Consider the following 21,629-nt stretch of genomic DNA (forward strand, 5'->3'; position numbering starts at 1 on the left):
ACTGTTGAACATTACTTTGGTTTACTGCATGGTAATCTTTAGACTCACCGTTCACCTCCTGAGTGACTTAGCAAGGCAATGTCATCAGCAAATCGCAGATTATTTAGGTACAAAGCTATCCATGGCACTGTATCTTGCATCGTTTTGTACCGTCAGTGTGGTTGCCCCTCAGATTTTTGTCAATGTTGTGTTGTTTCTGCTCCATTTGTCGTTTGAAATGCATACATTTGCAGTCGCAGCATGGTAAAGATGAATATTCCTGTTAATCATCAACAATAAAGAAAAGGGGCATGATTGACATTATTCCTTTCTATTTTGTCTCCATGTCTTAAGTATACCATACTTTGTGGCCCGCATTGAATATATACACCTCTTGAACATACGAAGCAGTGTTACTGCCTTTACCACTACACATAATGTAACATCTTGAGATGTATAAATTTTTCTGATTTGATGAAAGTTGTAGATGGACTCCAATAAAGTGGTTTTACAATGCAACTTGAACACATTTTTGTATTCCTGCAATTGCCAGCTGTGTGTTATGTTCAGTGTTGTTCTTGATGCTGATGTGGAAAGATGAATAGTGCCTTGACACAGAGGGATTGAAGAAGGCAGGGTATATTTTCTTTTTATCGGCAACAGAGAAGCTGGAAGCCAGAACTGCACTTAAGATAAAGAGCGAGGGAAAACAGGCTAATCACTCTTGTTTTCTTTGCACTCAGGACAAAACCATTTTTTTGCTCTCGGCTTGCGCTTGAGTCCAACACAGGAAAAGTGGAACCACTTGTACTGGCATGACGCACTGTCACAAGCAATCATTTTGCCAGTATCCGGTCCACGGCAGAAACAGTATTCTACACCTTCAGATGGCTTGTCCTCAAGACTGTTTTGTTGCCGTGTGAAATAGCGGCTGAACAGTTCAGGTAAAATTACCCTCTGAAAAAACTGCCGCGCACGAGCAAATATGTCAGTGCAAAACGGCTCATCACACCTTATTCTCTCAATGTGTAACACATTCGGTCCCCACACCACGAAGTCACAGAATTCAACCTGGCACACTTTCATCTGAGTCTGGATTTGATAGTAGTAAGCATGACTTTTGTCAAGCTTAAGTGTTCCATTGATGTCACTCAAACACGAATTCTTGGTGGTGATCTCTTCACCGTCTTTCAACAAAAATGGGCACTTCAACTCCACAACACCTCTCCCACAGCAGCTGCATGTGACTATGGCATCAGGTGATGCGCCAACAAATGGGTAAGCAGTGCTCAGGTGCAGCCCTGACCTTCGACACTGGAAGTCGTGGTGCTTGGTGGCTTCTTTAGCTTTGTAAGCCTCTAGAGCATCTTGCTCATGTTTCCGACCCCACATAACAGCAGGCACATTGAGAGAATTTTGTTCAGGATAACATAACGACTTCAACAGTGACAAGCTGGGGCTCTCAACACTTGTGTGACACACCCTTTTCATTACTGAAGCTGTCACTCTGCCAGCTCGGTAAAGGAACCAGTCCGATGAGTTGCTCTGGTGCCTTGTTGCAGCCTCAACTGACTTTACTGTGTCCTCTCTGACTGCAAATGTGGACAGAAAGTCGTTGGCCTTCTCCACAAGCACGTCAAGATCATTAGCCAAGTTCTCCTGTGAGTACAACTTCCTTAAGTGAGCAGGTTGTGTCCGTACAGGCTCCTGAAAACACTCGTTATATTCTGGCAGCACAGAAAATAGCGCAGGTACAACGTTGGTGTTTTGAAAAGCTCTGTAAAGTTCTCCAAGTTCTTCTTCTGTTGGTGGTGGAATGTCCGTTCGTTTCTTCGCTTCACTCTCATTTGAAGTGCTGCTGCTGATTGTATCATCCAGCTTTCGCTTTTTCATCCTGGATGAAGTGAAGTTGATATCTTTGAGCCTCTTGAATTGCACTTTCTCCACATAGGCAGGAAGCCAGATGTTGGTCTTCGAGGTGCAGCTGGTGGCGTTTTTCATTTTCACTCCGGTCTCAACGGCATAAAGGCAGGCTCCCACATGAGAACAGGCCTCTCCTGCTCCTGCCATACACGTGCAGTGGGCTGTGAGCACAGCCCCACTTTTTTTGCACAGAATCCACACACGTAGAGGCTGGTCTCGCAACCTTTGTGAATGGTTCACCTGCAAGGAAAATATGGCCAAGTCCAAATTAACATTGGGCACATCTCTGCACAGGTGCACATCACTGTCGATCTTGTCGCGCTACCGGACCGTCGAAAACGGCAACAGCGATGAGCTTGATCAGTTAAGGCAGGCCATAAAAACTGCGCGACGCAACAGGCGAGACCTAAATTGTTGTTCGGCAAATCTGTAGCGAGCGATAACAATCTTCACGCGTGACCCGTTTCTTTTTCGCGCAATAACTTGTTAGGTTGCCAAAACAAAACAAATCAGCAACGGTTCCTTTCATATGCGCACAAAAATAGAATGACACGTGATGAAAAATTTGAAATCGTCCAGGTACTGTACATACGAAGAGAAATGAATCACTAGCCTGACCGTTAGTAAACAGTCCTTTTTAGAACTTTACTGAGCGAGTGCTTGCACTCAGTCCCTTGTGAATTCAATAAACGTTATTATTTTACTCTCATCCTTAGTAAGATCAAAGTCCTGCGGCTTACCTCTCCAAGTAGAAGTACCTTGTCATCTTGCAGTTGTTTTGCAGACAGCCCCTTCACCCAGCCGCTAGTGAAATAATTATGCGCCTCGGTGGCCTTAAAGGCCTTCATTTCCTCGAGGGTCAGGAAGTTTGCCGAGAAAACGAGGTAATTGACGATGTCGCCGTAACAAACCTCCGGGAATACGTCGACATCGCTTGTCGTGTCTGTTCCCGGCCGCAGCATGAAGGGGTCGATGTTATTGCAGAGACGAACTTTTTCCGCATACCGAACGCGCTCAGACCCCGTTAGATCTGAGCGGTAGGTCGCGTCTAATGGCTGCTTACTGACAAGCGGCGGCATGCTAGGCAAAAGGCAAAATTGCACGTGTTACCTCCAGCGAACACGACTAAACACATGCGGCCCGCACTCCGCCGACTCCGCTCACTGCACCAACATGTCCGCCGCAGCGCGCGCCGCCGGACGTGACGTCACATGCAAGCCATGTATACGTGCCCTGCGATGTAAGCAATAGTTGATTTCAGGTCGCTGTTGCCAAAACTACACTCGGTGACCATTTGCATTCGCCATAGCTTGTGATTCGCTCTTCACAACCACCGCAATAACAGATCCAACCCGGCGGACTCGCTAGGCCTAGTCGTCTTGTGATTCGCTCTTCACAACCACCGCAACAACAGATCCAACCCGGCGGACTCGCTAGGCCTAGTCGTCGCGGAAGGGAAGGGAGCCGTCGTCGACTGAAATTAATTTTTCAAGCGCTTATCGCAGGTGAGCGTTCAGGTGTGCACATGTGAAATGTAGCCGTTCGTATCGCTCATTTAGAAGCGCGAACATATTCACACGGCCGCCTCATCATCGTGCTTTCGCTCAGCCGCCGACAAGGCTGACCGTCCGCCGATCGGATTCGTCGGTGTCGTTGGCCTGACAAATCTGTCCCATTACAATGATATTATAGTAAACTAGATATTTCACTATAATGACATGCTGCTGTTGAGCGTGATATATAGTGTCGTTGTCGGACTAGTGTGACCGTCGTCGTCGTTGTACACTGAAAACGAGCTGAGGCTTTCGAATGCGTTTGGAAAGTGTCGTGTAGCACCGCGGCGACGCCGGGCGCGCGCGCGCCTTGCGCGTCGTCGACTTCTCTGTTTGCACGAACCCTAACTCAACGCGGCACACAAAATGCAACACGCGGGTCAGGAAAAACGGCCAGCTGGCCTACTTACTACTGAGCAGCGAGGTAATCCAAACCGCCAGGGTTCAGCAGGCCCCTCGTAGTGATGGGGCTAAGTAGTCCTAGCCGCAGGCGCGCGCGTCAAGACCGGCCGTGCCGCAGGGAACACACACACTCTCTCCAGAGCGGCGCGCGCCTTCGCCTGCCTTCGCGTCCTGAACGCCTCAGCTTGCTGCTTGGTGTCGCTCCGCTCGGTCGCGATACAGTCTACGTAAATTTAACTGTTTCAAGCAGAAATAAACCTTTTTGCAAGTTGTAAATGCTTAGCGTCACATAAAAGTATGAGATGCAATGTGTGATTATTTTTATGTAGTTGCTTTGTTTTTTTTTGCATTTTTGGAATGTAGTACTTCGTCTGGTCATTTGGCGTTGCGGTCGCTAGCGGTTCCTTGCTACGCGCGCGAAGTGGACGCTTGCATTTGCAACGTTTTTCTGCCTCCTTTGTCTCGTGGTTGTGGGCGCTTCACACTGCTGTTTGCAGTTTTCCCGCGATGTCTTTTACTACCAGGACTGCACTGAAAGGTGCACCTCGTTTTCAGCAAAAGTATACGTCACCTTCCATTTCTCTCGTGTATTGAAAGCATCACCCTTACTGCGGCTAAGTTGCCAATGCGCCTCATTCAATCGTCGGCTGTGCGTCCCAACGTTCGTAGACAGTTTTGCGTCCCTCCTTTGGTTTGAAAATCGCAAAGCTCTCTCAGTCAGTGTTTTCATACCAAAGTGTAACGTTCGATGTTCGAAAACAAGGGCGTTTCCAAGCGTTTGAGTTCTCGTTCAGTGGGTACCGCTATGTTGCTCTTGCATCATCCTCTATGAGCTGCTTTCTTACGAAAGTCGTCCATAAATTGGAACCATAGAAAAATCAAGTGTCATCATTTGTGACATAGCTTCAAAGCGACCACGCTTTGTTTAAGCACGGGTAGGAAAGGCGCGAATTTTTTTGTACACATTTAAGTGTGCTCGATTGCATCCAGGTAGGAATTTTATTGTAGCAAACCACTCTGTTCTGTCCTTGCGAATGTTCGTATTCAACTTAATTTGATGACTACCAGTGACACTCGGGTTAAGAAGGCGTTGGTTATGATTATAATGGCGGAATAGAATCATGGGCGTCCGGAAGGGGGGGCAAGGGGGGGCGGTTGCCCCCCCTTGGAATTACGGATATTATTTATGCACTAGTAGAAAACAACTACATAGCTGCCGCCTCCCCCATAACCGGCCATCGGGTGCACCCCCCTGGAAAAAGTTCTGCGGACGCCCTTGAATAGAATGTGCAGTGCCCATTATCATGAAGTGATCATGAAACCCGTCGTGGTGACTGTGTGGCTGTGCGTTCGTTTGCCGTTCGCAAGCTATCTGACGCCGACCGCGGCGGCCGCACCTCGTTAAAGTCAAAATACAAAGACGCCTGTGTGCTGTCTTAAGTAAGCGCACGTTTGAGAACCCCTATTCGTCCAAATTAATCTGGAGCCCTCCACTACGGCGACCCTCGTTGCCCATATATCGCTTCTGGGCGTTAAACCCCGCAATTTACAAGTAATAATGTGGCGGAAATTGTATTGCTTTCATGAAATTCAGTGACTGCATGCATAATATATTGTCGATGGCTTGTTTTGTTCCAGGTTTTCATGAAAATATGGAATAATACTTAGTCAGTTAACTATGATTACCTGATTTCTGTTTATTTGAGCAGGGCTACCCTGAGCTATTTCATTTGCTGTTTGAACTTGTATATGCCTTGTTGCTAAAGATTATGGAATTGTTGCCTTAGGTCTGCAGTTGGTTGTGAGCTTAGAGAAAAAATAATGGTTGAGGGAACCGTGAAAATCCAGATGCATTACTGCATAGACTTGTTGGACCTGTCAAGCATTTGTTTCACTATGATTGATAGCTACGACACTGAGGAAACCTACTCGGTGGTACTGCTCTGTATGTGTGCTGGCTGTTTGACAATGTAAGGAAGTAGCCCCTTGGCAGGCAGGCCTCCTTGAATTTTTTCGTAATCCATTGCAGTGTGCACAGCTGGTGTTGTCGATGAATTCACCCTGTACATTTCTTTTTAGGTAGAAGTTGTTCAACAGTGGTTTCCAGAGAACCTCCTCTCCTGCTCAACTTCTGAAGTTTCGGTAAGCACTTTTCACAGCTGACAGTGTTTTCCCCCTTCACTTCATGCTTTCTTGTACAGGTGCCAGCAGTTAGCAAAAATTTATTTCACGAATTCTGTTGTTTGCTTGCCCTGACCTTTTGGTTTTGTTAGACCTGCCACAGTTTCCCAAATGAGCAAGGGCTTTAGTTAATTTCAAGGAAGGAATGGAAAAGAGAGAAGGCGGTAATTGCCTCTCCCCCTGGGCCAGATTGAAAACTGTGCCTATGTGGACCTGTCTGAATGAATTCTTGCATGAGCACAGGTATGCATGCCAGCAGATTATGAACACTGGGAACTTAACTTTACATTGTTCGAGTTTTTTAGACAGTAATAACTGGAATACTGAAGGGAAAATAGCAGTGTCATTATAATGGCTCAACTAAGAGAAGTCAAATATGTAAGCCTTTCAGAAATAACAGTGGTTTTTAAAGCGAGGGCATTTCAACTGATCTCATCCAAGTTTCAAAAGTAAAGCAAAATTTCCGTTATTTTATTATTTCACTCTACTTACAGCAGCACGCATAAGAATCATAAATGGAACACAGTATACAGTGTTCCATGGTATGAGAAGTAGTGCAAAACGGGACAAGGGACAGAGAATTTCACGTGTTAACTTATCCCAGTGTCTGGCCACGATCGAGCCCTTATCCAAAAATTGGACACAACCACACTCCTTACAGTGCAAAACCAGATTACTGCCATCAAAAGTTTTCACGTTGATTTTGTGTTCACGATGCCTCTCATTCAAGCAACGACCAGATTGACCAACATACCGCTTGCCACAGGAGAGTGGGATGTCAAACAATGCCTTCAGTCCATTTCACGAATTTTTTCCTGTGATTAATGGTGCACTACAGCTTTTGGGGACGTTTATCGGCGGGCAAAGTTTTTTTGGATAGCATACCTACTTTTTTAGGGGCTGAAAAACATTCGCTTTGTCCCAATTTTCTTGAGATTTTGGGTCTGGCAATGAATGTAGGGAATGACGACAATTCTGCCTTTCTTTCTTTCTGAAGGTACAGACGGTAGTTGATCTTCCTGGTGCTTCTTCAGTATGCCTTCAAGGACAAAAACAGATATCAGCTGGGTAGCCTGCTTCGCTAAACCTTGAGAGTTGTTCGTGACAGCTCTGGCTGATGAGGTGGGGGCATGACTTTTGCAGTGCACTTTTGAAACCAAATAATGACGTTTTGCGAGTTTAGAATGTGCAGCAGTGTAGGGGAGTGCAGGCTGAAGATAGGTTATTTCAGTAACGACTGAAATAACCTACCTTCAGCCTGCACACCCTTACTATTCTGAACATTCTAAACTCGTAAAATGAGGCATTATTAATTTGTTTGAAAAATGAACTGGAAAAGTCATGCCCCACCTCATCAGCCAGAGCTTTCACGAACAACTCGCAAAGTTCAATGAAGCAGGCTACCCAGCTGATATCTGTTTTTGTCCCTGAAGGCATACTGAAGAAGAAGCGCCAGGAAGATCAACTGCCGTCTGTGCCTTCAGAAAGAAAGAAAGGCAGGATTGCCATCATTCCCTACATTCATTGCCTGTCCCACACTCTCAAGAAAATTAAGACGAAAGCGAATGTTCGCGTGCTTTTTTCAGCCCCTGAAAAACGAAGTGCGCTATCCAAAAAAACTTTGCCCTCCGGTAAACATCTGCAAAAGCTGCAGGGCACCATTAATCAATCACAGGAAAAAATTTGTGAAATGTACTGAAGGTATTGTTTATGACATCCCACTCTCTTGTGGCAAGCGGTATGTTGGTCAATCTGGTGGTTGCTTGAATGAGAGGCTTCGTGAACACAAAAACAACTTGAAAACTTTTACTGGCAGTAATCTGGTTTTGCACTGTAAGGAGTGGGGTTGTGTGCCATTTTTGGATAATTGCTCGATCGTGGCCAGACACCGGAATTAGTGAACATATGAAATTATTGAAGTAGCATGTATCGCTGCTTTGGAAGATAAATGTGTTAACAAACCATCTATCTCCCTGTCCAAAAGAGAACTGGCCTTCTTAAACAATCGCTGAGGTGTACGTGTCCATAGTTCCTCGTTCACCTGATTTTTATTTTTTTCCGGGCGCATGCACCTGTTTGCCCTCACGGTTTACGTTCGTCTTGGTCGCTTGGGCTCTGTCAGTCAGAAGTTAGTGCCTGTGTTGTGTGCGTCTTTCTGTCTTGTCTCATTTTGCGCTACCTCTCATACCATGGATCACCGTTACCGACTCGCCCAAGTTTTTACCCTTGTGAATGATACAGTTGTTAGTTGCTGGCTGTCTTGTGTATTTTTCGTCTGCTTACGTGCTTACGTGAGAAAAAAATATTGAGTGCTGAAAATTGACATTAATTTTTCTGTTCACCCAGTAACCATGGCCTTTTTATGCCCGCTGTGGAGTGCGACTGCAGACATCTGTGTTGGAGTCATCATGGGAAATGGTCTGGTACCTACCATGTATATGGCAGACAGCTGTCAAATGTTCCCGCCATGTGGCACTTTTTGTTCTCTTGAGGTATTTGTCATGTGTTTCAATTCAACGTGTCACTTTTTTTAATCCTGATAAGCAGGTATGTATTACTGAGGCAATAAAATGTTTGATTCTTGGATTGAAGCCATTTCTTGCTCTTTTTTTTTGCGCTCAGAACAGATCCTGCATTAAGAACCAACTACATTGGCTCTTTTTTTTTCTTTAGTCTGAATTTTACTTGTAGTTCTACTATGAATTTAATTACAGTTTGCCTGACCAAAGCTTTCATCTTGCAGTAAGCATTGGAAGACTCAGATTTGCACAATTCACTTATATTTACGCAGCAGCCAAAGTTAAAGGTGCTTTACGAAGAGCTCATCTTGATGTCTCGCGAGCAATAAGAGCTCAGTTTAAGAGAAGATACAGATCTCTTGCACGCTTGTGAGAAAAAATGTGTATTGAGGGCGTGTGAGAAAACTTGTTGCTGTGCTCTCTTGTCCTTCTTGCCTCGCATTTGGCCAGTTGTCTACAGATTAAAGGAGTGTTTGCATTTAGCAGAAGTCTAGCTACCAGGCAGTTAATACATGAAATGACGCAGCAGTTTCTTTTGCACTCTTGATATGCAAAACTTTCTTGCAAAAGAAACTGCTGCATTATCCATGAATTAATTACCTGGTACCTAGACTTCTGCTGAAGAAAATATACTTTTAGTCTGCAGACAACAAGCCAAATGTCAGACAAGAGGGGCAATAGACAGCAAAGCGACAAGTTTTCGCACACCCTCAATGCACATTTTGTCTCCCAAGCATGGAAGATGTTTGTACTTTCTTCAGTTCTTATTGCTTGTGAGGCGTCAAGGACGGGCTCTTCGTTAAGTGCCTTTCATTCAACAGCATTACATTAGCCCCGATACAAAACACCTAAAATACATCTATATACAGCTAGGTAAGACCTCTATTAGCCAACTACTAGCATCGGATACCACACCTACAGAAGAGCTAAAACACTTCTTTACAGCTAAACAAGGTATCAGCTAGAAGTCTACAAGATGTCAACAAAAACCTCTTGTAGCCGACAGATAGCGTTGCATTAGCCTAGGCTACAGGTCTTCAAGACTTTGGACGGCTATACAAAATCTTGGCTATGCTTCTATAAGACATCAAAACATCTTGGTGTAGATGACTTATAGATTTCTACAAGCACTTTTTGTGTTTCGTGGGCTGGAGTTCAGCGAGCACTCTTGTCAAAATCGTCGCTGACACTCAAAGAAGCAGAGGAGGCAGCTTTAGCGGCAGAGATGGCAGCCCTCGACGTGGATCACATGGATAAGACAAAGGTTCAAGGCAACGTTCACGCTGTGAAGAGCAAGCTGCAGGGTCCACCGCAGTACCAGAAGACTCGCCCGCATACTTCACCTAGACCGAGCGATAAAGGCAACGATGGGAATATTGGAAACCAGCATCCAGCACCTTGGTGGATTACGGTAATGGAAAATACGTTGGAATGACTGGGTATGTTGGAATGACTGGGCACGTTGGAATGACTGGGCACATTGGAATGATTGGGAGATGTTGGGGCAGGGGCCATGTGGCACTGTCGCAATGAGACAGCAAATTTCAAAATAGATGAAGCTCGTACAGCCAGTTTTATTTTGTGTTCATGCTCCTCTTGCTCTTCTTTAGCCACTTGTCAATGCAGCTGGGCCCCATGAAACAGCCTTGTTGATGTACCACCGGTGCATGAGGGCTTGGGAAATCTGGGCGATGCACTCTGAAGAAAAGATTCAAATGAAAGAATTAGGATCCACAAGTTTTTGTTCTTGCCAGTATTAGAGTGCTAAAAAAGTAAACTCCGTATTGTGGCCACAGGACTAAAGTGAACCAAATCAAGAACCACTGAAGCTATTCGCACTCAAAAAGAAAAATAATTGGAGGTTCTTATTCAATATATCATATGCTCGTCATTAAGTACCATCAGCAGCATAACTAGCACCACTGCAAGACAGAGGCCTCTCCTATATCCCTACACATAGGCCTGACGTGTGCCATAATGAGCAAAATAAAAAAAGCCATCTTTTTTGTCCTCTGAAGGCTTTTAGTGGGGTATTAATAAGAGGGACAATATAAAGGTAACATCAGAAGGGTGACTGCAGTAGCACAGCTGAGATGTCGCAAACGATACACTAAGAAAAGAGGCATACAGTCCATTGATACATCAGTTGCAAAAAATAAAAACAGCAGCAAACAAAAGGTAAAACAAACCAGTGTCAATGCTCCAAGCGATATCACTTATTTCCTGAATTTTGAGGGACCACATGCAATGAAAATGTGGTGAGGTAGCCAATTTATGCTTCAATGGGAACAGGAAAAATTTCTTGATTTAGAGGTGATGGCATCCTGGTCTGAAGCGGGGCAGCAACATCTGACATTAAGTTGTGGAAAAGTATTGTAGAGTATATGGAACACACTTAAAACGATTTCCCCTTTTATGCAGTGATGTCTGGTGGTCAAATGAGATGACTGATTACACATATGCTGTACCAAGTGTCGCTGTTGGATTAAAGGAGTTGGTGGCATAGCTTCAAACAGTTTGGTGCAAAATTGAAAGAGCTAAGGAATGATTGGTAAGTCATGATTGGAGCGACATTCTCAATGAAACAGCTGCCGAAAGGGCTTATGCTTTGTTTTTAACGGCCTTTTTACGTATATACAACAAGTGTTTCCCTTATAAACATGCAGAGAAACGTAAGAACATTAGGAAGCCATGGATTACACCTGAATTGCTTAAGAAAATTCGTAAAAAGGACAAGCTCTACAAAAAGTTTGAAAAACACGAGACCCTGACATATTTGAAGCGTTTAAAGTGTTTCGAAATAAACTGACAACGGAAATACGGAGTGCGCGCGATCAATATTTTTGTGACAAGTTTTCCTCTATGAATAAGTCAGATGAATTATGGAGGAAACTGAATGCACTTCTGGGCAGGTCTTCAGGTTCAAGCCCAATAACAATTCAGAATGGGGGTAAGGAATTGACAGGCATTGACTTAGCTAATGCATTTAACAGCCACTTTACAGATATAACTAGTAATTTCGTCGACTCAAATACTCTTGATACTCGAAACGAGAAATCTATGTTCTTAACGCCAATATCAGAGTCAGAGGTTATATCGGTTTTCATGGGCTTAAATAACAGTAAAAGTGCTGACGCAGACGACATTGTAATAAAACCAGTAAAGTATGTGATAGAAGACATAGCAGGGTGCTTAACTCAAATATATAACCTTTGCTTATCTCAGGGACTATTTCCAAAGCAAATGCAGCTTGCCAAAGTGAGTGTACTGCACATGAAAGGAAGTAAGAATGAATTTACAAACTTTAGACCCGTGTCAATACTTCCTATTTTTTCTAAAGGATTTGAAAAAATGATTCTCTCTAGAATAACAAATTTTAGTGAAAAATGCAATATTCTTCACGACGCGCAATACGGCTTCAGAAAACACAGATCAACAGAAATGGCACTGCTGGAGCAAAAGGAATTTGTTCTAGAATCTCTCGAAAACAAAGAAGTAGCCCTTGGGGTATACGTCGATTTCACAAAAGCTTTTGATTACTTAAATCACTCTATCCTACTGAAAAAAACTTGAAATGTACGGCTTCCGTGGAACTGTGCTATCGCTTTTGACATCCTACCTAAATGATCGAAACCAGTACATATATTTAAATGGCTACTCGTCCCATGTATTGCACATTTCTGCTGGTGTGCCTCAGGGGAGTATTCTTGGCCCGTTTCTTTTTAATTTGTACCTAAATGACATCGTAAGCATCGATCCCACGGTGAAATTCGTCATTTATGCGGATGATGTGACACTGTTGTTCACTGCAGCTAGCGCAGATGAGGTCATCACTAGAGTGAACAAAACTTGAGAAATTAGACATATGGGCCCAACTGAACAAATTAAAAATAAACATTAGTAAAACTAAGGCTGTCCTATACCGTGCGAAAAACAAAATTATTAGCATTGACAGAGACATTAAGTTGAACAGCTCAAAGATAGATATAGTAAACACATTTAAAATACTTGGAGTATATTTCACCGAAAATATGACATGGCACAATCACGTGAGCCTCGTTATCTCAAAACTGTCTTGCATCGTGGGAGTAACGTACGCCAACAGATATACTCTACCTCCAAAGGTTAAACTTTTATTGTACAATGCACTATTCCACTCACACATAAACTATTGCCAACTAGTCTGGGGGAATACAACCAAAGGAAATTTGCAAAAAATCCTGACATTGCAGAAAAAAATGTTCAGAAACATTGAAAACGTCCCCAGAAGTCACCCTTCCCGCCTTTTGTTCTTGAAATATTGTATAATGAAAATGACAGCCTATACTCGCACGGCTTGTGTTCGCGTTATAGGATTGAAATAAAAAACAACACTCATTGTCTATTACGGTTGGCATCTCTTTGTAAAAGGACACTAGCTTATGAATATAGAAGCACACAGCCTTGGTTAGTAAAAACGTGCAGGACAGATTATGGACGACAAATGATAAACAGAATGCTACCACACTTGTTAAATATGTTACAGAAACAGTATTACTCCCGAGTTAACTTCAAAAAGAGAACTGAAATTACTGTTCATAGACAACAATCCGTTCATGTGATGTATTTCTCGCATTGTGCATATGTACGCTGTACCCTTCCTTGAGCAACGCTTTTCTATTCATGCGCATTGTTTTTCTTCGTCTCTTTCCTTTACTTATGTAACGTTCTTGTTTTTTTCGGGCTTTTTCCGGCATGTACTTTCGCTTATCACCGGTGTCTCATGCAGTTCAATTAGAATTGTTTTGTTTATTTTCCTTGTACAAGCCAATCTGACTTTGTAAACAAAGCATTTCTGTATTTTGATTTGTGCTGTTCTTATGCCGCTCTGCCATTATATTATTTTATTTTTCTTCTCCTCTCTTCTTTTGTTTCTTGAATTTATGTACTCTGGGGAGCTGGGAACTAGTCAAGCTGAATTTTCAGCTTTTTTTCCCGCACTCCCTCACTTCATGAGTGAAATAAAGAATTTATTATTAATACTTCAGTTTGGAATCAATAAAATTTTTATGCATAAACTGCGCAACACGGCAAGAGCACACAGATCATGACATCTCCTGATGAACCCGAGTGCCCTTGTGGTGCCAGCAGCATGTATTGTGACATGCTCCAAGCATGTGGGGCTGCATCTGGTTAAGGTTTCTCCATACCATTAACCCTAGAGGTGGGAAAGGAGGTCAATACGTTGTGACAAAACAATGCAGACAAGACAAGGACAACGAAGGAATAAATACGATGGCATCAGTGCTGACTATCGCCAAGGTGTATTGGAAACCACGTCAAAATATATACACTGTGGCCTAAAAAACAACGAACAAAGGGCACCTTGTGTCAGTCACATTGCATGAGCTGAAAACAAAACAAAAACTGATAAAGAAGCATTTAAAAGCGTGAAATCTTCCTTAGGAAGCGATAAAGAAGGTGTGCTCACAGAGTGATTGCAGTTTTTTTTTTTAATTTCAGCGGCCTCGATTACCTCACACACAAACTTTTCTGTGTCTATCAGGCAAAATGCAGAACGTGAATTCTGGTTCACAGCGTTCAGGATCTGGCACACAATCGCAATTGCAACAGTGAATCATCAAAGTTCTCCCGCAAGCTTTGTTCACATCGTCGTGGTGGTCTTTTCACCTCTCAGTGGCACACCTACCTGTTTTCTCAATGTAAACATAGCCGCATTTCAAGGAGTTCGACACACTATGTCTTCTGTGCAGTGCGCGAAGAGACTCTGATGGCTAATCTCGGTTGACTACAGGCACTGAAGCTTCATAGGTTTAGAAAAGAATATCAACGCCAACTCAACTGCCTATTTAACCGGTGCGACCAATTGTGGATGTAGGGAACAGGTACGTACAACCTTCCTTTTGGGAGTTACAGTCTCGACGGGGGCACAAAAGGAATGTTTCAACTTCTGCTTAAAGCAATCGGCTAAAGACACTAACAAAGGTTCTGAATATCTAGTAAAGGACAAATGGCATATGAGCTGGGCAAAACTGGATGTCATGGCAAGCAAACAGGATTTCATTAAGGCATTTTTGAAGCAAAGGTTAGTGACACCTCTTGACCAGCTTAGACTGAACCGAAGAAAATGGTAAAAGTAGCTTGTTTTCCCTTGGCTCGTAAGCCCAACAAGTGTAGGCCACCCAAGATTGAGATCCAATAAATGTAATGACATATCCTCTATAATTTCAGTGGTGATTCAAAGTGGACTGAAGCTTTGACTGAACTCCTCTCTCACCTTAGACAATGCTTCGTCAGGATTGGAGTTCCTGCAATAAGTCACGTAACAGCGGCGCTAATACAGTTTTTTTTTTCAAAAACAAGCTATCCTGAAATGTAACAAAGGTGGACTGAAGGTATGAGCTTAAAAGTGTGACAAAATTATTCACCAAAACGGCTGAGACGTTTCGAATGCCACTGCTCCATTTAGGTTAATGAATTCTTCAACACATTATTGATCCTGATTGAGGGATGGCGTAATATAAATCCTTGATATCAACATAGCACCCCATGAAACTGGTGCGAGAGTTATTGTGTAGAAACTGCGTTACTTTCTGTGCAGATCTTACACGATACGAGTCATCAATGCTCAGCAACTTAATTTTATGTCGCAAAGAGAAGGCGATTTGTTTCTGACAGGTTCCATTCTCTTAAACTACAACCCTCAAGGAGCAGTCACCTTTATGGGTCTTTGCGGTAAAGAAGATAGCTGGACAATTTTTCTTACTGAAGTTGATGGCATTAGCCTGATGGTTCAACTCTAGATTGTTAATGTTTCTTGGCACTGGACTTTGCTCTTAACAAATCAGATAGTAAGTGGCACTCAAACTCAGAATACACTGCATCTGTGGCCTTGGACTGAAAGGCACCTTTCGATAAGACCACAAAACCACCGTTTATCAGCAGTTGAAAGCAAGAGGGCCCACCCTCTTAAATACGACACAGTTCGGCCTGTGGGCAAGTTCCTAAAGAGGGTTCAAACAGTGACACTGCATCAAAACACCCCGAAACACACCTGTCACACTCAGGTCTGGGCGCGGAAAAGGCAACTCGTCAAACCATGGCAAGCATCTCCACAATAGTTCTCTTCGGAGGAACGTAAAATTTTGGTCCATAAGCACTTCAAGGACCAGACGAGGCAGCGACTCAAAGCTGAAGGTGTCCACCTTGTTTTCAAACACTTGTGCCTGAAAACAAGCCAGGGAGTGGCTGGTTGACGGTGTCACGCACCGTTGACCAGGTGAAAGCCATCTGGAATGCCACTTTGCAGCCACTTTGCGCTCACTAGCCCGGAGCAGAGAAGCCAAGGCACGAATGTCTGAAAACAAGGTGCACAACGTCGACGCTGAGTTGCTGCCTCGCCTGCTGCTTGAAGCATATATGGGCCAAAATTTGACATTGTTCCTTCGAAGAGGACTATTCTGGAGCTGTTTGCCATACTTTGACGTCTTGCCTTCCTGTGCCTGGACCTGAGCGTGACAGGTGTGTTTCAGGGGGCGTTGGTTGATGGGGTGTCGTGGTTTGAACCATGCCAGAAACTTGACCGCAGGTTGAACTGTAACGGGTTTAAGACGGTGGGCCCTATCGCATTCAACTACTGATAAAGAAGGTGGTTTTGTGGTCATGTCTAAAGGCGTCTTTCTGTCCAAGGCAACGGAGGCAGTTAATTCTGAGTTCAAGTGTCACACAGCAGCTGATTTGTTAATGGCAATGTCCAGAGCCAAGAAACTATGCAATAATCTAAAAATGAACCATGTGGCTAATGTATCAACTTCAGCAAGAAACTAGCAGAGGTGCCAATGAGAGGTCAAAAGACCACCGTTACGATGTGAACGAAGCTAGCAGGGGGAATCTGATGTTTCACTGCCGCGACTGCGATCGTTTGCCACATCCTGATTGCTGTCAGGCGGAATTCACGTGCTGCATTGTGCTAGACAGACACAGAAAAGTTTGTGCATGAGATGATCGAGGCCACTGAAATTGTAGAAAAACGCAATCAATGTGTTAACACACCTTCTTTATCGCTTCCTAAGAAAGAGTTTATGCTCTTAAATGCTTCATATTCAACTTTCGTTTTGTTTTTGACAGATCCAAAGTGAATGTTACAAGGCACCCTTTCTCCATTCTTTTTTAGGCCACAATGTATATATTTTGACGTGCTTTCCAATAAACCTTCTTGAAAGTCAGCACTCGCACCGTCGCATTCCTTCCTCATCTTTCTCTTCTTTGCGCTGTTTTGACACGATGAATTACAAACAAGCCCATTCATCCGTCTTGCAAAGTCAATACAGTCAGAGTAGCTGAGATAGTTGGGGCATCCTTCTGAATAATGCAGTCATAAAGACAAGGTTGGGACATAAAGACAAAGACTGTTATTGAATGGCTAATATTAATGTACTTTAGTAATGTGCTTGGTTTTGTTTATGGGGGTTTAACATCCCAAAGTGACTCAGGATATGAGGGACGCCTTATGATTTTGCATATTGATATACTGGGCTTCATAAGACAAGCAGTACAATAGTTTTTTTAAATTAAGGCGAGCCGTAGAACAGGAAGCAATGAACCTACACTAATATCAAAGAATGAAGGCTCAAGAATGAGAGTGTAGCTAAAAGGTTATAATGACAAACATGAAAAGCTTTAGAGAAATTCAAGTCGATGACACTTGCCTAAAATAAAGAATCTAAATTTGGGTGAAAATCTGTTGTGAATTCAAAAAGTTGGATTGCACATGAGTAAAGAGAATGGGAGCCGTGATGACTGGTATAGAAATATTAGTTTGAATTACGGTGGCAAGTAATATGCGGACTCATTTCGTGCTCTAACCGTTCATGCAAAATGCCCATCAATAAAATAGGAGAACAGTTTGGGGATCAGAACGGTTTCCAGCCTTAATTATTGACAGGTCAGCTTCAGGTTGTCAGGGATAGAACCAAGAATCAGAATCAGAATATATTTATTGAACATCATGGCGATGTTGGGTGCACCAGCAAAAAGCCAGTGGCAAGGCTTGACGAGGCCGGCGCGAGGTTTGGATTGGCTAACAGTTATTGGTAAAATCTGTCTCCAGATATCATCAGTAGTTTAAAGTATGTCAGAAGGCTTCTCACACAGCTCTCAGGTACTCGAAAGCTTGTGCTTATCAATGACTTTCGAGACATAATGAGGAGCAATGGTTAATGCAGTGAAATGGGTAACAAATAACTGATTTTTCTCAAGAAAGTGCCCATGGAATATGCTGTCAAACATAATTCCCAAGGATCCTTCAATTAAGCCCAAAATGAGTTTATGGGTAGCCACTTTGTTATAACCATCACATACAAAAAAAGAGACACCAGAAGCCCTCCTTATTCACTGAAAACAAGGGAGAATTATGAGACATCATTCCGGCACACAAAATCACACCATATTTCAACTGAGGTTTATTCCACAACACAGGCTTTTTATGTGCAAAGGGCTACTAGTGATCTCTGGGGCTGAAAAGTATTTCTGCGACCAGATAACAATTATTCAGGACAGCAAAACCAAAACACAAAAAAACATAGGGGCAAAGGTGTCTTGCCACTCACATTCAACACATCGGCACGCCTATGCATCATCTACCTGGCTGACCCAACAAACATATTTGCCTCCATAATCTATTTCTTTTTTCTGGAGCACTACAGAAGGGCTGCTGACGTAATTCTCTTTTTCAGCAGAGATACAAAAGGCTTAAAAAATTTCCCAGCCCTTTCAAGTGCTAAACTTGCACAAGGCATGTGTTTCAAAAACGCCTTGCATGCTTGCTTGTGCAAGCAAAGGCGAATGTGCTCAGCTAAATGACCTCTGCCACTTAATGAATCAGCTGTCCTGCGATGTTCAAGCAAGCGTTCATTGATGCAAGCCTCGTCTGTCTAATGTAATGTTTGCCACAGGCAAGGAGGATGCTGTACACCATGTCAACCTCATGTTTAACGAGGGGTTTGGTGTGCTTAGTTTTGTAGGCAGGCTTTTTCGTAATGTCATTTATCAGGTGGCACATCCATCCCACCCAGCTTTCCCAAGCTGAAAATACGACATGTACACCGTGTTTGTCACTGGCCTTCTTGAGGCGGTGTGACACCTGATGACAATAGGGCACAATGACAGGTCACTGTTGCAAATGTGCGTTGTCTTCCGGCTTGCGCTGCCCAGCACACTTCATCTCTCGAACCTGGCTTTCTACCACTAAGGCTACAATTTCTCCTGTGAAAACTGCCTGCTCCAGTCTCCTTACTTGCGCATTGATGCTGTCACGGAGTCGTGACAGCGTCAATGCCGAAGTAAGGCGACTGGAGCAGGCAGGCAGAAAAAGAAATAGATTATCTCAACGCAAATGTGTGTTGGGTCAGCCAGGTAGGCAATGTTTAGTCACGCCAATGCATTCAACTTGAGTGGCAAGATAACCTTACACCTACGTTTTTGTTTTTGCAATTTTGAATAATTGTTACCTGGTCGAGGAAGCACTTTTCAGCCACGGGGGTCACTAGTACCACTTTGCATGTAAAAAGCTCATGTTGTGGAATCAACCTCAGTTGAAGTCTGGGGTCCATGGAGTCTACTCTCTTCGTTCATGTGTTTTTGTACACTGGAATGATGTGTCATAATTCTACCCAGAACCAATTAGCCCAGCTCTCCATGCTTAGCAAAAACAAGGCAGCAGTAATGAAGCCAGTTATCTCATGTGTGCACTTTTTCTTTTACATCTGTTACCTGCGATGAGTGGCATAAAAACACATATTTAAGTTAACACACATGCATCATTACGTTAATATTCGTAGTCAAATAGTATCACATAATGCAGCCAAAAACATGCAGACATTTCGCACTTCATGCATAGAATGCAACGGTTAAAAGACGAGCAATATTGAATGTACAACTTCAAACGGCCTGCAACAGGCCCATTCTGACAGCCAACTAATATTACTCATATAAACATGTGAACATATCAGGCCAGAGCTATCCAAACTGCTCCAAGCAGTAGCATTAAGAAAAAGAGCAATGAAAGTAAGAGAACATTTCATGGCAATCACAAAAACAAAGCACAATGCAGTGACAACTTACAACACAGCTTTTGACTCCATATGGTGGCCACAAAATCCATGCCATTGACTCGTACTGGACGACAGATGTGCCACCTGCAGATACCAATTTCCCATTATCACTATGACAGGAGTACAAAAACAAGCATGCGAACTCGGTCCAACAGTGAATATCACATGAATGTAAAAAGATCAGGAAAAATATACTTGCCCAAGTATACGCTCAATACAAAGGAAAACTACCCTGTTTAAAATGCATCAGTTCCCCTAGCACTAGTAAAGGAATCTTGCTATGAGCAAAACAAATCTGCGTTCGAAAGCGTAGATAAACATCGTAATAATTGAGACAATTATTGCGTCACTTCTTTTCCTCAGAAACCAATTTTCAAACAAAGCAGAGTGATCGAAATGCAAGATCGTATACTCTGGGTAGCCAGAAACGCTATCGGCATCATAAAAAAAAAAGATGTTCACATACTGATTTAAAAATTAAATCCTGACGGCCGGAAATTAACTTTCGTTGGTAACTGCAACCTGAGACAGTGCTTTCTTTGTAGTGAAGTTTGAATTCAGATGCGGAAAATGGGCACTGATCATATTGGAGGGTTCCGGATTAATTTAGACCACCTAGAATTTCTTAACGTGAGCTGACATCGCACAGCACAGGGGCATTCTTTTTTTCATTTCACCTAAATCGAAATGCGGCTACTGCCATCAGGATCGACCCCACGACCTAAGGTTCAACAGTCTAGGGCCAAGCAAAAACCGCGGCGAATAAAAAGTGTTTGAATCCCCCTCAAAGTGCTAACGCTATCTTGAAAGACAATCATACATTTTACGCACAGCCAAAGAGCCGGTCCTTGAAACGAGCGCGGTGGTGTGAACAAGCATGGGCAGAAACGCGTTGAACGAGGCATATACGAGGACAAATCTGTGCTCAAGAAAAAAAAACGCGCAAACATGCGCATACCAAAATCATGCAAAGCTAGCGCACGCACGGTCGCATCCCCTTTGCCAAAACAAGTACCGACAGCGACAATTCTTGGCAGAGCAACTCACCGCGGCGACAACAAAAGCGCCTTAAACGCTTTTTATAGCATTGAACACGAATACTGCAGCAGTACGACAGGTCACCGTTCCAGCATTATATGCTTCGGATAATGCACAAGAGTACTGCTTACCTTTTCAGACGATTGCGTAGTCGTGCAGAACGCTGTTTGCCTTCGTGTCACGGGCACTACATCAACCACTGAGAGTTCAGCACGAGTGCTGCGTAGCCGGCACACTCTACCACGTAGTCACACAGAAGAAAATATTCCAGGCCTTATTTGGAACATTTCAACCGCGACACTGGCGACGCGTCTTTGTGCCTGGACACCCATCCTGGACTACACAAAGAAGCGCACAGACTGAAAAGAGACCAGAAAAATGACCCTTTGCCTCGAATAGGCTACGTCGACAGCACTGCGCGATTGTGCACCCTTGTGCAAGAAGAAACACACGCAAACCACATCACAGTTCTCGACGGCTCACAATCCAAGCAGCGAATTGTAGCAAGCGCCGAAGCGCGACGCACGCGACGCAGCACCCGAACCGCCATGAGGGTTATGCAGAAAAACAGCTACCGGCAGCCACCTGGCGGTGACAACCAGTTTCTGTTTCGGTTTCGTTGTGAAAAAGCTTGTATCCTACTTTTTACTTTATTTTTGGTATTTTTATTGGGTATTCAGGCGTATCGGCAACCGCCGAAATTGCAGCGATTGCGAGCAATCACCACTGGTAGAAACGCGCGAATTAACGACCTGTTGCTCGCGCTGCGGTTGAAAAATGCATGAGTTCTCACGGCAGTATCGCTTGCTGCTTTGCTCATTCACGAAATTACATGCCGATTGCTGTTTGTATGGGGAAGTTTTTTTTTATATTGATGGGAGATCAGCAAGTCTAACAAAGTACCCAACGTAGCAGTCGTAGAG

At 43.6% G+C, this 21,629-nt stretch overlaps 2 protein-coding genes and 1 long non-coding RNA gene across 4 annotated transcripts in view; all 3 read right to left on the minus strand.

Moving 5' to 3' along the window:
* LOC149351117 (uncharacterized) overlaps nt 1-4,210 on the minus strand; it is a 66,067-nt gene extending 61,857 nt beyond the window's left edge. For both annotated transcript variants that reach the window (XM_089576974.1, XM_089576972.1), the window contains exon 1: nt 3,866-4,210. The gene's annotated coding sequence lies outside the window, so the exon portion shown is untranslated. The remainder of the gene's footprint in view (nt 1-3,865) is intronic.
* On the minus strand, nt 601-3,116 carry LOC149351119 (uncharacterized). Its single transcript, XM_089576971.1, has 2 exons — nt 2,643-3,116; nt 601-2,142 (listed from the first exon to the last, which is right to left on the minus strand). Exons 1-2 carry the CDS (start codon nt 2,979-2,981, stop codon nt 694-696), a joined length of 1,788 nt encoding a protein of 595 aa, XP_089433097.1. The 5' UTR covers nt 2,982-3,116; the 3' UTR covers nt 601-693.
* A 5,889-nt stretch (nt 4,211-10,099) lies between the features above and the next one.
* On the minus strand, nt 10,100-21,269 carry LOC149351120 (uncharacterized). Its single transcript, XR_016290522.1, has 3 exons — nt 20,838-21,269; nt 19,679-19,752; nt 10,100-10,255 (listed from the first exon to the last, which is right to left on the minus strand). It is a non-coding gene; the product is annotated as an uncharacterized LOC149351120 (long non-coding RNA).
* Nucleotides 21,270-21,629: the final 360 nt, after the last annotated feature.

The sequence above is a fragment of the Amblyomma mixtum genome, chromosome 3, assembly GCF_055824585.1.
Source record: "Amblyomma mixtum isolate Tamu chromosome 3, ASM5582458v1, whole genome shotgun sequence".
Lineage (NCBI taxonomy): Eukaryota > Metazoa > Arthropoda > Arachnida > Ixodida > Ixodidae > Amblyomma > Amblyomma mixtum.

Bases quoted from the DNA above. Each gene is read 5' to 3' on its own strand.
- LOC149351119 (XM_089576971.1), bottom strand. From the start codon at position 2,981: ATGCCGCCGCTTGTCAGTAAGCAGCCATTAGACGCGACCTACCGCTCA. The intron at 2,143-2,642 runs GTAAGCCGCAGG...TTTTCCTTGCAG, and splicing joins AGGTACTTCTACTTGGAGAG to GTGAACCATTCACAAAGGTT.